At 43.7% G+C, this 18,287-nt stretch overlaps 1 protein-coding gene across 2 annotated transcripts in view; it reads left to right on the forward strand.

Annotated features, from left to right (window-relative positions):
• Positions 1–1,493: 1,493 nt before the first annotated feature.
• The window catches only part of LOC306924724 (protein C1orf43 homolog), a 28,791-nt gene continuing 11,997 nt past the window's right edge, over positions 1,494–18,287 (forward strand). For both annotated transcript variants that reach the window (XR_013790202.1, XM_079503352.1), the window contains exons 1-5: positions 1,494–1,770; positions 7,647–7,748; positions 11,298–11,406; positions 12,923–12,976; positions 14,979–15,148. Coding sequence is in view for 1 of the 2 variants with exons in the window: in XM_079503352.1 (XP_079359478.1) it covers positions 1,708–1,770; positions 7,647–7,748; positions 11,298–11,406; positions 12,923–12,976; positions 14,979–15,148 (498 nt within the window). In the remaining variant the exon portion in view is untranslated. The remainder of the gene's footprint in view (positions 1,771–7,646; positions 7,749–11,297; positions 11,407–12,922; positions 12,977–14,978; positions 15,149–18,287) is intronic.

The following is an 18,287-nucleotide window of genomic DNA, read 5'->3' on the forward strand; positions in this document are numbered from 1 at the left end:
GGTGAATCCGCAAAACTTATGACATCATGGCTCACAGCGCATATTTATTACATTGATGCAGAGCCATATGGAGTTCCTGAACAAGCCTCCCTCCTCGCCTACAAAGCGCTGCTCATCAGCGATGGTGAATGTAAAACCATGATGTAAATAAAATGCCTTGCGATAGGCGGCAGCAGCGTTTATGTAGCATAATGTATTATATGCTGCATGCTATGGGCATGCTATGGGCTGTCTGTCAGCCTGTCTGTCACCTCGATGCGTTATAGAAAGCAGGCAGCGAGCGACGGCCACAACCACGTTGTGTTCTGGAAGCAAATCCCGATAGGGTTGCGTGAAGGGGGAGCTGGCTCTTCTTCTTGTACGTAACGTGGGTGACTGGTCTATTTGGCAGCCCGTTACCGCCACGATATTATAGCGTTTTCATAAAGTGTGCGTTCTCGTGTAAACGGTCAATACAAAATTAGAACGCAACGGGACTTTGCCGTTTTATCTGGAGATGGTCGCTGTGTAAAAGAGGCATCATAAACAAGTTCTTTATTATTGCTAGGGCTCCACTGCTGTGGAACCAACTACCACTGGAAATTAGACAGACCACTTCAGTGTCCACTTTTAAAAGACTCTTAAAAACCTGCTATTATAGAAAGGCTTTTAATGAGTTTGAATGAACATCCAGTTTCTGCTTTCTCTTTTATTAATTTCCATTGTTGATTTGAACTGTCTGTTTATGTATTGTATGTGAAGCACTTTGTAAACTTGTTTTTGAAAAGTGCTATACAAATAAAGTTATTATTATTATTATTATTTATTGGGTCATCCACTCACAGTTGAGTTGAGATTCTGATTTTACGGGGGCCAGTTTCGAATTGCAGCCGTCCGTAGGTGCCCTTTGAGGGTAGTTTTGAAGGAGTCAATTGATTTGCATGTCTTAATGACTGTTGGTAGGGCGTTCCACATTTTGGTGGCATAGGAGCGAAATTAATTTAGTCCCTTGTTTGTGCCGGATCTTGGTTGCACATGTTGTACTGTAATTCTGCAAACTGTTAATAAATACATCAATCAATCAAACAAACAAACACTTGCGGTGCCGCATGGCCTTCACAATTGGATGTAGAATTATTTTAAAGTCAATAGTGTAACTGTAAATTGAAAAGAACCGCCATTCACTGTTTGAACAGCAGATGGCGACACGATACACAAAACTCACGACGTCACGTCAGCGATCCTCTTGCGACATCACGTGATGATTATCCAGGAAGTCAAAAAATAAATCCAGGCTTGAGATCACACCGACATCGGTGACCTATTATAATCCGTGACCCTAGAGAATAATGTAAAGGAATTGAATTTATTTACATAATAAAACCCTCATACAACAGTACAACAACAAGCAGATGGCATTCTTCAACCAAGTGGAGTATTTGACCTGCACGGTGTGCAAATAAAAGCCATCAATATGTGGTGTCGCACAATTCAATAGGTTAACGGTTTGGGTGTAACAGCGACAGAAAAGTTTCTTGTTTGTTTCCACGGTCGCAGCACTTTGGGGAGTTTAATACATGCTTTTATGTTTAAAAAAACAAGAACGTGTCAGTTATGTGAGCGCGTGAGTTACGTTATGTTATATAATAATACTCTCATGTCATGAGAGTTAAGTGAGTTATGAGTTTATCATATTCATAGGATAGTATTTATATTGTTTACTTCACGATGAGGTCTGACGCTCCACTGTCCAGTGTGAATGTGGTGCTGGTGATGGCATATGGCAGTCTGGTGAGTTACATTGTATTATTTCTTATTAGAGTGTGTGTGTGTTCAGTAACAGTGTTAAATAGCTCTGACAGTATTGCTATAGAGTGTGTGTTCAGTAACCGTGTTAAATAGCTCCATATTGTGACAGTAATCATTGCTAGAGTGTGTTCAGTAACGCACTAGCAATGATTAAATGATGATTCAAGTGTTAAATACGGTAGCGCTACAGTACATTGTGAAAGTAATCATTGGTTGCTAGTTGCTACGTAAGAATATAACAGTTACAGTGTTTAACAGCTTATATTGTGATAGTAATTGATTGAGTCAAGGGATTCACAAGTCTTAATGCAGTGGTTCCCCAAGTGGGGTCGGGGGGACCCCCAGGGGTCCTTGAGGGAGTTCCAGGGGGTCCCCAGCTAAATGACAAGTTTGGAACCAAATGGACCCTTATGGGTCTGTAACTCTGAGTGTGTACAAATGGAACCAAATAGCTAAAGTTGAATTTGCAAGATTAAGTTACAAAGCAACGAGGGTATTGCAAAAGGGCCCCCATATATAATTATCAAAACACTTAAGATTTTAATATAAAACAAGCCATTTTCAAAATGTCATGGTGATTTTAAAACCTTGAAAAAAACTTTCCTTGTGATACCAATCAATAGGATATCATATTAATCATGTCCACTTTTCACTGCTGCTAATACAAGGTTTATTATTGTATTGTCCCGAAAGAGACGACTCTGTCTCTGATTATAAGACGACCCCCACTCACCCACTCATTTGTGGAAAAAGTCAAATAGTCTCCGATTATAATTCGAGCCGTTTTTTTAGGATATTGGAAAAAAACAGCAGATAACATGGCCTAAATCATCACTGTGTTTTGTCATGTCCAGAGTCTCAACACACGCACATCTTCTGGTGTTGATCCACTGATAGTGAAAACTTAACAATGGTTTCAACACAACATAGATAATCTAGGTTGTATTGTCAAGAGGAAGGTGTGAGACATAAGACTGAACAATACAAATTCATTTACGGCTGTTATCAAAGCAAACCTGCGCTTCCATAACACCTCAACAGTGCCACAGGCTGATTACCTCCATGCCACGCCCCATTGATGAAATGATTTGTTCAAAAGTTGCCCAGACCAAGTATTGACTAATATACCTTATTATGGTCGACATTTCTCGTTTAAAAAAATCATTTTTTTAGTGGTCTCGTACAATATTCTAATTCAATGAGATAGGCTTTTTTTGATTTTCATGAGCTGTATGCCATAATCATCAAGATAAAAACAAAAAAAGGTTTTAATACACTGTATGCACAATTAATTGAGAATATATGAAAGTTTCACTTTTTGAATGACATTACGGAAGAAAATGAACTTTTACAAAATCTTTTAATTCATTGAGATGGACCTGTATGTTTAATGTAGGCCTATACTTTTATTAACATGGACACACCATTATAGTACAGGTCAGACAGCAGGTTGACAAGCCGCTCATCATTGGGGACAGACCGTACGCAGTTCACAGACAGAAGGTAGATGGTTATTAATACACATATAGTGAGACCATTTAGTTGTTGGCAGGTCTGTAGCCACGCAGCCTGACATTGTATTGGCCGATGGCTGATCGCCAAACCACGAGGTGTAGGTCACCGCGGAGCCGTCGGACCAACTCCACCAGCCCTTCACGTGGTTGTCATTCAGCCCGATCCAGGCGGGTCTCAGGTCCGCACTGAGGTTCCGGAGGTTACGAAGTCGTGTTCCTCCTGACTGTGGATGATCGCCAGGTTGGCGCCTTGAGACACGCAGTTCTGCTCCGCCCGTCCTCAGGGCAGAAGCGAGGGGACGTACTTGTAGCAGCGACCGTTGAAGCCGAACCAGAACATTGGACAGGATCCACGCTCCAGCTTCAGCTCAGCAGAGCTGGCAGCAGCGTGCGGGGGGCCTTTACACACACACACACACACACACACACGCACACACACCATTTTTGGTAAATTTGTACATATGCTACATTTGTACACTCACAAAGTTGCATTTACAGATATTACAGTACGGGTGTAGGGTTTTCGAGAGATTGCGTGAAATGTTTATACCGTCCTGAAGAGACAGAAATAAAGACGGTTTGACAACCACTGGCATATGAAAGCATGTACGTCCTTTTACAATAAGCATTATTTAAATGTACCTAGTGCCATGAGGCCCAGCAGTAGGAGTCTAGGAGCCAGCAGCATGTCAGCCTGAGGTGGAGGTCTCTTTGTCTCTAGAGCTTTGGTTGGCTTGGGCTCTTTTTTTTGTATCTACTCCACATGAGGACACCTTCACAGCTGGCATCATTTGATTGGTCGCAAGGCATTAACAGCTGTGGCGTTCACACACACACACACACACACACACACACACACACACACACACACACACACACACACACAGAGAGAGGGCGAGGGGAAATTCTACTAGGGGTTTAATATACACTAACAGCATATGAGTTCATGTATTTCACAATGGAGAGACATTTAACCCATTCAGGCCTAAATCCGCCTAGAAAAAAAGCCTTAACCTATGGCCGATTTGAAAAATACCTATAAAACCTGACTTTCTGGAAAACTACTACAACATTTCAGCCTCTGTAGCAGATAGAAACAACAATTCCAACACTATTTGATAGCTTACACATTTGGCTTTCATAGAGAATTAGTTGTCTTGGTCCAAGTCTTATTACAAAATCTACAAACTCTGAAAATGTCATAAAACTAATATAATGTCTACCAAAAATGAATTTCTCAGCCTCTATAGCAGATAGGAACTAAATGTAAACAAGTATTTGAGATCTTACACCTTAGGCTTTCATAAACAAACTTTTATTTGTGCAAACTTTGAAAAAACACCACACAAAAAGTAGAAAATACAGTGTGTACATTTCTCCGTGGAAACTGTTCACAAGCAGCACTATTTCAAATAACCGTCCACTTGAGCTTGTTGATCTGCTACGTTTCTGCTGTATTAGAATCCTGTAACAGTAACCATTTTAGACATAATGAGGTTTCCACCCGACGATTTGTAGACCGGGCCTCAGGTCTGAACGGGTTAGACGCGATCAGCACTAATTGACCATCGTCTCTGTCGGTTTGGAAACCTTGTATGTCCAAAACTGTTACTTTTCAGGAAATGGACCAAAAACAAAAGGAACCTTTTGCAGTGATGTAAATAAGTTTTGTATGTAATGAGTCCCGGGATTCAGGGATGGTCTTTTAGATGAGTCACAGGGACATTTTATGAGTCCCACTTCAACAACGTTAGGAGTCATATTTTTGCCATTTTTACAAATTGCAGCATTTAACTCCCATTTCATTTTATATGGTTAAATGTTACATTCATGTAGAAAACAAGAAATGATTATTATAACTAAAGCTAGCCAAATATTGTGTTTTACGTGTATTATTTTTACTGTACATTCTGAGTACAGTAGTGCATCCTGTGGATGCAGAGGTCGTTGTTTTATTGCGTCCCTTAACTATAAACTGCGTTTTAGGATGCAAAATGCACCCTATTTTAATCTCTGCTTTTGAAAGGCAGGTGTTGACACTAATGTCTCAGGGGGCACTTGCTCGATCGGCAAGTGCAGGTCAAGTGCTAATTTGCCCAAAGGTCATGCCCACTTGCCCCGAAAATATATTTGTCTACTACAAAATGATACGGTAGAATCCAATCGATTAAGGCCGAGAGGCACCCTTAATGTAGAACAAGGTAGAAAGGTAGCCTTGTTCTTCATGAATAGCCTATACTGTTTAATGAAGGTGAGATCTGAAACCCTTTACTTGTACTTTCTGTGGTAAAAGCGCTCAAACTTTCTTCTTTCCTGCCTTGACCCCCTTCCCCTTCTTGTATTTCTTGGGGGGGGGGAATGACACGATGGGAACTATGCACAAAAGCAAATTGAACTTTTTTTACTTGTAAAACTGCCCGTCGGGCAACCTGAAAAGCCATCTACTTGCCCGGACGTTTTACCCCTATTGGCCTGAATATAAAATATCCTAAACAACTGGGTCGTATATTATAGACAACTTGACTTTTCTTTTTCCACAAATGAGTCTTATAAAAATGGGTGTCGTCTTAATAATCAGAGTCGTCTTTTTTATTCGGGACAATACGGTATTTTACGGACAACCTGGACTGTCTTTGTTCCAATGGATCCAATGTAGTTATTATTCAGTCACAAGCTCTTCCTAATACCTTTCATTGGTTTAGTATTTAGAAACTCTAACCCACACAATGGATGGATTAGCCTTTGGACCAGTGGGGCAGAGGCCCTGCACTGGGCCCCTTGGTGGGGAGCTGGGTCAGTGGGGCAGAGGCCCTGCACTGGGCCCCTGGTGGGAGCTGGGGCAGTGGGGCAGAGGCCCTGCACTGGGCCCCTGGTGGGGAGCTGGACCAGTGGGGCAGAGGCCCTGCACTGGGCCCCTGGTGGGACCTGGGGCAGAGGCCCTGCACTGGGCCCCTGGTGGGGAGCTGGACCAGTGGGGGCAGAGGCCCTGCACTGGGCCCCTTGGTGGGGAGCTGGGTCAGTGGGGAAGAGGCCCTGCACTGGGCCCCTTGGTGGGGAGCTGGGTCAGTGGGGAAGAGGCCCTGCACTGGGCCCCTTGGTGGGGAGCTGGGTCAGTGGGGCAGAGGCCCTGCACTGGGCCCCTTGGTGGGGAGCTGGACCAGTGGGGGCAGAGGCCCTGCACTGGGCCCCTGGTGGGACCTGGGGCAGTGGGGCAGAGGCCCTGCACTGGGCCCCTGGTGGGGAGCTGGACCAGTGGGGGCAGAGGCCCTGCACTGGGCCCCTGGTGGGGAGCTGGACCAGTGGGGGCAGAGGCCCTGCACTGGGCCCCTGGTTGGAGCTGGGGCAGTGGGGCAGAGGCCCTGCACTGGGCCCCTTGGTTGGAGCTGGGGCAGTGGGGGCAGAGGCCCTGCACTGGGCCCCTGGTGGGGAGCTGGACCAGTGGGGGCAGAGGCCCTGCACTGGGCCCCTGGTGGGAGCTGGGGCAGAGGGGCAGAGGCCCTGCACTGGGCCCCTTGGTTGGAGCTGGGGCAGTGGGGGCAGAGGCCCTGCACTGGGCCCCTGGTGGGAGCTGGACCAGTGGGGCAGAGGCCCTGCACTGGGCCCCTGGTTGGAGCTGGGCCGCAAGGCCATCGACAATTTATGTGGGTTATGGGCTGTCACGAATATGAAAATCTAAAAGATTGATTGGCCCAGGCGTCGCACACACACGCAACCACATGATGTTGTGATATTTTAAATATTTTCGAAAATGTTTTTCGAAGATATTGAAAATATCCCATCTACAAGATCGCATTACAGCGTGCTGTAAGCTTGCAGATATGCTATTTTAGCTACTTTGCGAGGTATGTTTACAAGCGGTTTCTGCCTGATAGTCGGCAACAATGTTTTTGTGTGTGTGTTTTTTTTTTTTAAGTTCATTATTTTCAAAGCCCAAACCACACCAATGGGACAAGATGCAACAAAACGGTGTTAGCGGTTGTGATATGTCCTGTTGCACGTTGGCGCATGTGGTGGCGCATGTCGACCCAAGTGATTCAATTGGTTCAATTCAATGGTTGCTTGCAACTACATGCGTCTACAATGCGTCTACTCGCAAGTGATTTGGGCTTTACACAGCCTATACAAAAGTGCAATACAGTTAACATGTGTTCTTATTAATATTGTACATTCCAGTGTAGTAAAAGAAACGTGTGTGTGTGTGTGTGTGTGTGTGTGTGTGTGTGTGTGTGTGTGTGTGTGTGTGTGTGTGTGTGTGTGTGTGTGTGTGTGTGTGTGTGTGTGTGTGTGTGTGTGTGTGTGTGTGTGTGTGTGTGTGTGTGTGTGTGTGTCTTGTGGTCGCTGTAGGTGTTTGTGTTGCTGTTCATCTTTGTCAAGCGTCAGATCATGAGGTTTGCCGTCAAGTCTCGCAGAGGACCTCACGTTCCCCTCGGACACAACGGACCCAAGGTAAGAAAAAAAGAATGACTCTGCGTGTCCTATAAAAAAAAGGTAAAACAACACCCCTATGTTCCACTGGGACACAACGGACCCAAGGTAATGACCCGGGTCCATTTGGTTCCATTTGTACACTCTCAGACTCAGAGTTACACATTCGTACGGGGCCATTTGGAACCGCACCCACTGGTGTAGCAGAGTGTTTCCAGTGAGCCAACATGGACAATAAGAGCACCCTGACTCTGTTTGACCAGAATGGACCAGAGCCTGCATTAGTGTCATTAACACTGACTCTGTTTGACCAGAATGGAACAGAGCCTGCATTAGTGTCATTAACACTGACTCTGTTTGACCAGAACGCAACAGAGCCTGCATTAGTGTCATTAACACTGACTCTGTTTGACCAGAATGGAACAGAGCCTGCATTAGTGTCATTAACACTGACTCTGTTTGACCAAAATGGAACAGAGCCTTCATTAGTGTCATTAACACTGACTCTGTTTGACCAGAATGGAACAGAGCCTTCATTAGTGTCATTAACACTGACTGTTTGACCAGAATGGAACAGAGCCTTCATTAGTGTCATTAACACTGACTCTGTTTGACCAGAATGGAACAGAGCCTTCATTAGTGTCATTAACACTGACTCTGTTTGACCAGAATGGACAACAGAGCCTTCATTAGTGTCATTAACACTGACTCTGTTTGACCAGAATGGACAACAGAGTCTTCATTAGTGTCATTACCACTGACTCTGTTTGACCAGAATGGAACAGAGCCTGCATTAGTGTCATTAACACTGACTCTGTTTGACCAGAATGGAACAGAGCCTTCATTAGTGTCATTAACACTGACTCTGTTTGACCAGAATGGAACAGAGCCTTCATTAGTGTCATTAACACTGACTCTGTTTGACCAGAATGGAACAGAGCCTTCATTAGTATCATTAACACTGGCCGCGGTTACATGCAGGCTGATCATTCCGAATAAATACTTCCGAATAAAATGCATCCGAAAGTAATGTTTTTTGCTGCGTGTTTACATGGGAAATGGTCATTCCGAATGAGCGTTTACAAGGAGATGTGATATAAGACATGATACATGTTAATTCACTTGAAACTACGCCATCTGTTGGACACATAAAATATAGGCAGTTCATTCCATAGATATATATCTATGGTTCATTCATTATGTGACTGTCTCAACAATAGGCTACAAACATTACAGACGAAAGACGATACTTTGAAATCCCATCATTTCATTCTGCAGTAGCTTTGAGGCTGCTGGTTGGATAGGGGCGGGCATATATGTTTACCGTCTAAAGGTGATCATCTCGTTTTTATTTGTACTTTATTATCACGGCCAGGGCACGCAACACATTGATTATTATTGTATCAAGGGTCGCTCGTTATTTTTGAGAGAGAGAGAGAGAGAGAGAGAGAGAGAGAGCGAGAGACTGTTGAACACACACACACACACACACACACAATTCAAATCAATTCAATTCAAATGGCTTTATTGGCATGAGAAAACATACACACACACACACACACACGCCAAGCGTTGTAAGCGCTGATCTACAGGCTGACAACGTGTCCCATCTGTACATCGCATAAAGCATATAATGCATAGCTTATCTGCACGATACACCATCGCCGCATCATTATGGCATAAAGTAGGCTACCAATTGGGTGTTTAATACTAGATTGATTGCAGGCAGCTGCTCATCAATACAATTAAACTGCAAAGCCGTTATGTTTCATGACGTTTTGGTTGCAACTTGGAATAGGCAAGTTATAGCCTATACAAGTTTAAAGGGATAGGATGGGCATAGTGATAGCGATAATAGCGTATTCTTGGGACTGTGTGTGTGTGTGTGTGTGTGTGTGTGTGTGTGTGTGTGTGAGAGAGAGAGAGAGAGATTACTGAACAGCGGACTGACGGCATTTCGTCCTCTCTCTCCTCCGTCTTTCTGTGAGTCCCCCGATGCACTTAGCCTACAGTAGCATGAAGCATCCAGATACATATAGGCTGGCTATATAACCTATAGGCCTATCAAACATGTTTGAAATTTTTCAGAGTGATACCCAACTCGAGACGGTTGGATCTTTGAACATTCACGGATCAGGGGGATCATCACCACTGCTGCTGCTGCTGCTCCACGTTTTTTTTTTGTGGATTTCGGATCTGCAAAATGCACGAAATAACGCGCTCTATGTGCAAACTCCTCGGCGCGCCTTGGATATGAGCGCCTTGGAGTTGGAGCGCCTTGGAAATGAGCATGCTCAGAAAGACCAGAATGAACTTACATCCGAAGCAGTGTATACATGATTCAAATTTTCTTTCAATCGCATTGAACATCGGAATAATCCGGCCAGTGACATCGGAATGGTTTTTAAATCGCATCGAGCATTTTCATTCGGATTTAAGTTTTTGTAGGTGTTTACATGACAACGTTTAATAGGATTTAACTTCTATTCGGAATTAAGAGGGGTTGAAAGACCTCATGTAAACGTACCCACTGACTCTGTTTGACCAGAATGGAACAGAGCCTTCATTAGTGTCATTAACACTGACTCTGTTTGACCAGAATGGAACAGAGCCTGCATTAGTGTCATTAACACTGACTCTGTTTGACCAGAATGGAACAGAGCCTGCATTAGTGTCATTAACACTGACTCTGTTTGACCAGAATGGAACAGAGCCTTCATTAGTGTCATTAACACTGACTCTGTTTGACCAGAATGGAACAGAGCCTTAATTAGTGCCATTAACACTGACTCTGTTTGACCAGAATGGAACAGAGCCTTCATTAGTATCATTAACACTGACTCTGTTTGACCAGAATGGAACAGAGCCTTCATTAGTATCATTAACACTGACTCTGTTTGACCAGAATGGAACAGAGCCTGCATTAGTATCATTAACACTGACTCTGTTTGACCAGAATGGACAACAGAGCCTTCATTAGTGTCATTAACACTGACTCTGTTTGACCAGAATGGACAACAGAGCCTTCATTAGTGTCATTAACACTGACTGTTTGACCAGAATGGACAACAGAGTGTTCATTAGTGTCATTACCACTGACTCTGTTTGACCAGAATGGAACAGAGCCTGCATTAGTGTCATTAACACTGACTCTGTTTGACCAGAAATTCCAGAATGGAACAGAGCCTCCATTAGTGTCATTAACACTAACGAGCTTGTAGATCGGCTATTTTTAGCAAGTGTAAAAACTGTCATTACGACGGCATCAAGCCCCACCAAAATACAATTTAGTCGACTAAATCGACTGTAGATTTAGTCGACTAAAATCTTATGACATTTAGTCGACTAAAACTGGACTAACACTAAGACATTCCAGGTGACTAAAATGTGACTAAAACTAAATGAAAACTATTCAAGAGACTATGACTAAAACTAAAATCAAAATTTGCTGCCAAAAACAACACTGCTAAGTAGTTATCCTGTGTACTCTGGTCCCCACATTGACAATCTGTGTGTGTGTGTGTGTGTGTGCGCGCGTGTGTGTGTGTGCGTGTGTGCGCTCGCTCACAGGAGCTCAGACAGGAGATCGACTCCAAACTCACCAAGGTCCAGAGGATCAAGTTTGAGCCCCGCCTGCTGTCCCCTGATGATGACAGACTGACATCTGGACCACACACTGGTACGGGCACGCACACACACATACAGTACACTACACATGCACGCACGCGCACACACATACACACATACACACACACACATACAGCACGCGCATACACACACGCACGCATACACACACACACACGCACGCATACACACACACACACACACACACACACACATACAGCACACGCATGCACGCACACACACACACACACACAGAGTACACACATACAGTACGCACACACACACACCGTGCAACCGATTCCCGCTCGTTAAATATTCCCTCTTACCGGTACGATTCCTTAACGGAATCCTTTTGGGGTTTTTACGTTTCAAGACTGGAGCACATTTGTGGGTTGTTGTTGCTACAGTATGTACACTATATATAGCAACATATATTGTTTTACGTTTTGAATAAATCTTCAGTGTTTCCCCTCGCCAGATTCCCTACGAAGCCCGGCGCATGGCTCCGTTTGTAAACAAACATATTAATGTCAACACTCCGATTGCCCGGGGGTTATTTAATCCATTAAATCATAGCGCCCGACGATTTATAGTAGCGGAGCACTTTTACCGACGGACCGGATGTTATCCCGGATGTGGCTGTAGCAGCTAGATGTAGCCAAAACACTCTAGAGGCGATCGACAACATAACAGGAGGTATGATTAAATCTACCCCGACTAGCGACGGGACCGCAGTGGGCCGTCTAACACATAATATTTTCTTAGAATTAGACGGGATGATTTAGATTTAGATCAAGAGTTATTAACGTTTTAAGATTTTCGTTCTCGTCGGCTAAACAGGGGTGGGGGGACATTTTCGATGACGTCCCACTGTTGCGCAACATCGAGTGTTGCGCAACAGGCGCTCCCAGGCTGTGGAGCGATGCGATCGGTTTTGATATCAATAACCTCCGTCTTGTTGATAAAACTTCGTCCTGGGCGCTGGGTGTTAATAATTGAAAGGACGGTGAACTTCGTCCCGGGCGATCGGGGTGTTAATGACGTTGTTGTTGTTTTTTTTGCATTTTACGAATGCAATACAAGATACTGTGTACATTTAGCAGTAGCAACGTCGACACATTGCTGTTGTAGACTATTTTTGAGGGACGCTAGCCCCTCCCCATGTCCAGTGTGTGTAAACACAAACATTGACAAGACAAAAGTGAGGATGCATATCGTGATTGGCCAGAATGAGCTGATGTATGATAACGTATGATGATTGGAGCGACCCTCACTTCACACAGGTGTGATTTCCCCCCCCCCCCCCTTTTTTCTTTAGAATGACCCGTACCGGTTCCGTCGGTCCACATAAAGCCAGACCTGTTCTTGTTGTCCCACAAATTGTAGAAAGTAGCAACAATCGCAGAGTGTGTGTGTGTGTGTGTGTGTGTGTGTGTGTGTGTGTGTGTGTGTGTGTGTGTGTGTGTGTGTGTGTGTGTGTGTGTGTGTGTGTGTGTGTGTGTGTGTGTGTGTGTGTGTGTGTGTGTGTGTGTGTGTGTGTGTGTGTGTGTGTGTGTGTGTGTGTGTTTCAGGTTGCTATGACTACCTCTACAGGATGAGGGCGCTAGATGCCATTAGAGACACTGGTAAGCGTGACTTCCTTCATGTTTCACATCCACTGCTTGTTAAAATACCTCCTTATGGATGGCCTGGGCCATGGCTCAGTGGTCCAGGCACCTTGGGTGCAGTACTTAGTTTAGACATGCAGTTTTTGGTTTAGACTAGTCATTGGTTAGACCAGTCATTAGTCCTACAACTACAACCTATCTCAAACCCTCACCCTAAACCTAACCTCCCACGGGGCAGCACACCTAAACCTAACCTTAACCCATGTCTAACCAATGACTATAGTCTAAACTAAGTATGCACCCCGGCAGAGGCACCTTGGCTGGTAATCCAGTCTGGCAGTGTGCCGCGGGTTCGACTCCCGATCCTGACGGCCTTTACTGCATGTCTCCCCCCCCCATCTCTCTCCCCATTTCATGTCAGCCTACTGTCCTGTCCCTCCATATAAAAATAAAATAAAGGCGAAAGCCACAAATAAAATAAAAAACATGAACCGTTTCCGTCCGTAGCCACACGTCCTACGGGTCTCAATCGACGCGTACATACGACGTCCTCAGACGTCCTAGCGCATCCTCAATGATACCGGGCGAGATAAGAATATTCTGAATGTTTTTCTTTTTTTATTTTTCAGTTCGCCTTTCGGTTACCGTATGCTACACTCTAGACTCTTGTTAGCTTACCGTTGACTTAGCTGTTAGCGCGGCAGAAAGAATGACTCGTCTCTCCTAATCCAGGGCGCTCTCTGTGGTTTTGAACGGATCGATATACTAGCGCTTCATTTCTGCTCCTCATCCGTCTCTCCCGCAAAATATGAACGCTTTTTGGATCATATATCGTATAAATTAAAACGATAGCAATATAAGCTAGCAATGTAAAGAGAACTTTTTTGAGCGGATTGTTTCCGGCTCGTGGGTTTCAGAGCAAAAGCGGCCATGTCTTTCCGGCACCCCAGAGTTCCTATTTTGAAGGACTTCCGGCACTGATTGTGTTAAAAAGAATACCTCCTTATGGGTTCTCAACGTGAGGAACTTATAAGCCAAACTGAAGCAGCCGAGCCGGCTGCTTCTTTCTGTGATTTAAACTCCAGTACTCATTTGAACTGATACTCAGAACAAACAAACATTAAATAACTCCTGATAAAAACAACTTGGCATTTGACAAAATATAACGTATGGATGTTCACTCCAGTCTGTAACTTTATCACCAAACTTGAAGTAAACAGTGTGTCATTTAACCGGTTGTGTGTAGTCCTTTATGTACGTAGAATGTAGTAGTGCTGAACGGAAAATAAATATAAACTAAATTAAACCAAAAAAGACCATTTTCCACCATGTTTTACCAACTTTGTGTGATCATCATATGTGGCCATCACAGACCCCTTACCGGTCTGTAATACTGAGAGCGTACAAATGGAACCAAATGGACCCTTACAGGTCTGTAACTAATAGGGAGGAAGTTTAAACGTTGTGCCCAATAAGACTGATGTCCAAACGTGTGCGTAGAGTTGATAAAACAAACAGTTGATGACATCATATTTATTTCATAACATAATTATTAGGGGTGTAACGATATAGTAACTGCATTCAAGAATCGAAGTATATCGAAATGAAAACGGCAACATTGACTATGGATCGTATCATATCGTTTTGCAATGCAATTAATCGGTATCGAATCGTTTTGTTGTGAAAATAATCGATTGTATCAATGGGGTGCAGTACTTAGTTTAGAGGGTACTACATTTTTGTGTGTGGTATTTAGCATTTTTTTAGAAGAAAAAAGAAAAAGAGGGGTTTGATTACTTAGTTTAAAATAATGTCAATGTATTTAAAATAGTTACTGTATCGATTTCAAATCATTGAATCGTATCGTATCGCCATAATGAACCAATGTCGTCCATGTATCGTATCGTCAACCATGTATCGTGATACGTATCGTTATCGCTGTTAAAACGTATCGTTACACCCCTAATAATTCTGGTTTGTTTCTTTGTTTTTTTTTCTCCCATGGGGGGGGGGGTTCCAGATCTGCCGTTCCGGGAGCTGGGAGGCGCGCCCAGCGCTCTGACGGGGAGGAGGTTCCACACGTGGCTCCTGGAGCTGAGGAGCTCCCAGCCTAGTGTGATCCAGGACGCCTCGGGCTCCCTGATAGACACGCTGCTGAGAGGCTACGACAGCGCCCGGCACGGCACAGAGGTACTGTATACTAGGGCAGGAGTTCTCAACCCGTGGGTCGCGACCCCTCGGGGGGTCGCCAAATTATTTTAGGGGGTCCCCAAATTATTTTCAAAAAAAAAAAAAAAAGTTTCACGATTTTTCAAAAATAGCAGACCTACAAGCTCGTAGCGCGCCACTCGGTGGCGCGCTACGAGCTTGTAGATCTGCTATTTTTCAATAGCTAAATTATAACAATGCTTAAAACACCAAAAGGGGTTCCCGCCCAAAATGGTTTAAGGTTATTGTAGCAGTCAATTTATATTGGGGGGCGGGAGGGGGCGGGGCGGGGGTCCCGAGACATTGCCAAAGCATTTCCGGGGGTCCCCGGCCAAAAACGTTGAGAACCCCTGTACTAGGGCATTAACCCATTTTGGGCGGGAACCCCTTTTGGTGTTTTAAACATTATGTTATAATTTAGCTATTGAAAAATAGCAGATCTACAAGCTCATAGCGCGCCACCGAGTGGTGCGCTACGAGCTTGTAGGTCTGCTATTTTTGAAAAATCGTGAAAATATTTATTTCAGAAAACTGGAGGATTTAGAAGATTTTTTTATTTATTTTGAGGTCAGGCCTAAATGGGTTAAGCAACTAGTCGACTAGTAAATCCACTAGTCGACCTTGGTGGTACTAGTTGACTAGTTGAAAAGAAAAAAAAGGGGAAAACGAGTTTGTTTGTTTTTTCCGATTTTGTAGGCCTCAAGATCAGGTAGATTATAGTTATAGTCACCAATGTCACAGTTTTTAAGTGTACAAATATTTATTTCCATTTTTATTTTTTTTAACATAATAGGTAGTTAAACAACTACTCGACTAGTAAACTAGGCCATGGGTTCCCAAAGTGGGGTCCGGGAACCTCTAGGGGTACTTGAGGGTACCTAGCTCAAATAGAGATAGTTGGGAACCAAATGGACCCTTATTGGTCTGTAACTCAGAGAGTGTACAAATGGAACCAAATGGACCCTAACGGGTCCATTTGGTTCCATTTGTACACTCTCAGAGTTAAATTAACAGTGGTTTTACGATATAAATTGGGGTCCCAGAGATAGAAATGCCATTAAATCGGGGGTCCGTAGCATAATGCGTGTGAAACTGGGGGTCCATGAAATGAATATGTTTCGGAATCACTGCTAGAGCCTTATCGGGGTCACTGCAGGCATATGTTTCCAAATGGGGGGTCCTTATCGGGGTCACTGCAGGCATATGTTTCCAAATGGGGGGTCCTTATCGGGGTCACTGCAGGCATATGTTTCCAAATGGGGGGTCCTTATCGGGGTCACTGCAGGCATATGTTTCCAAATGGGGGGTCCTTATCGGGGTCACTGCAGGCATATGTTTCCAAATGGGGGGTCCTTATCGGGGTCACTGCAGGCATATGTTTCCAAATGGGGGGTCCTTATCGGGGTCACTGCAGGCATATGTTTCCAAATGGGGGGTCCTTATCGGGGTCACTGCAGGCATATGTTTCCAAATGGGGGGTCCTTATCGGGGTCACTGCAGGCATATGTTTCCAAATGGGGGGTCCTTATCGGGGTCACTGCAGGCATATGTTTCCAAATGGGGGGTCCTTATCGGGGTCACTGCAGGCATATGTTTCCAAATGGGGGTCCGTGGCCTAATAAATGTTGATTTGGGGGTCCTTGACACGAAAAAGTTTGGGAACCAATGAACTAGGCAACTAGTCAACTAGTAAAAATCACTGCTAGAGCCTTATCGGGGTCACTGCAGGCATATGTTTCCAAATGGGGGGTCCTTATCGGGGTCACTGCAGGCATATGTTTCCAAATGGGGGGTCCTTATCGGGGTCACTGCAGGCATATGTTTCCAAATGGGGGTCCGTGGCCTAATAAATGTTGATTTGGGGGTCCTTGACACGAAAAAGTTTGGGAACCAATGAACTAGGCAACTAGTCAACTAGTAAAAATGACTAGAAGTGAATGCCCTAGTGTGTACACTGATAGACACGCTGCTGAGGGGATACGACAGCGCCCGCCACGGCACCGAGGTACTGTGTATACACTGATAAGTGGTGGAAAAAGTACTCAGTTGTTTTACTTAAGTAAAAGTACCAATACTGCAATTTAGAACTACTTCGTTACAAGTAAAAATACGGAATTGAAAATGTACTTAAGTAAAAGTACAAAAGTATCGGCATCAAAATGTACTAAAAGTAAAAGTATTCATATTGCAGAATGTCCCATTTCACAAGTTCAAAATGTGTAGAAAATCTTTTGAAAATAGCCGATCTACAAGCTCTCAATGCATTGCGTTGCGACGCATTGAGAGCTTGTAGATCGGCTATTTTCAAAAATTAAAATCGCCAAAGTAACTAGTAACTAAAGTTTTCAAATAATTGTAGTGGAGTAAAAGTACAAATTTTGGCTCTGAGATGTAGTGGAGTAGAAGTAAAAGTACTGGAAATTGGAAATACTCAAGTATCAGAAGTACAAATACCTCAAAATTGTACTTAAGTACAGTACTTAAGTAAAAGTACTTAGTTACCTTCCACCACTGCCACTGATAGACTGAGAGGCTACGACAGCACCGCCACGGCACCGAAGTACTGTGTGCACTGATAAGACACCTGTGTTGTTTTTGGCAGCAAATTTAGATTTTTAGTTTTAGTCATAGTCTCTTGAATAGTTTTAATTTAGTTTTAGTCACATTTTAGTCACCTGGAATGTCTTTAGTGTTAGTCTAGTTTTAGTCGACTAAATATCATGGGATTTTAGTCGACTAAATCTACAGTTGATTTAGTCGACTAAAATGTGTTTAGCCTTGATGCCGCCACAATGACAATTTTTTAACACTTGCTGTAAATAGCAGATCTACAAGATCAACAGTGTTGTTTTTGTCGACTAAAACCAAGACAACATTTTTTCGTTGACTACCTCTTTTCACTGACAAAAACTACATAAAAACTAAGCCATGATGACTAAAACTAAGACTAAATATACTGACAATTACGTCAACAAATAAAACTAGACTAAAATGTTAGGAAGGGACTAGTGGACAATAGATCCAGTATAAGTCATTTTACACTTGGTTGCATGCTCAAAAAAAAAAAAAAAAGTTTCACGATTTTTCAAAAATAGCAGACCTACAAGCTCGTAGCGCGCCA

The sequence above is a fragment of the Electrona antarctica genome (genome assembly GCF_951216825.1).
Source record: "Electrona antarctica genome assembly, chromosome: 6".
NCBI lineage: Eukaryota > Metazoa > Chordata > Actinopteri > Myctophiformes > Myctophidae > Electrona > Electrona antarctica.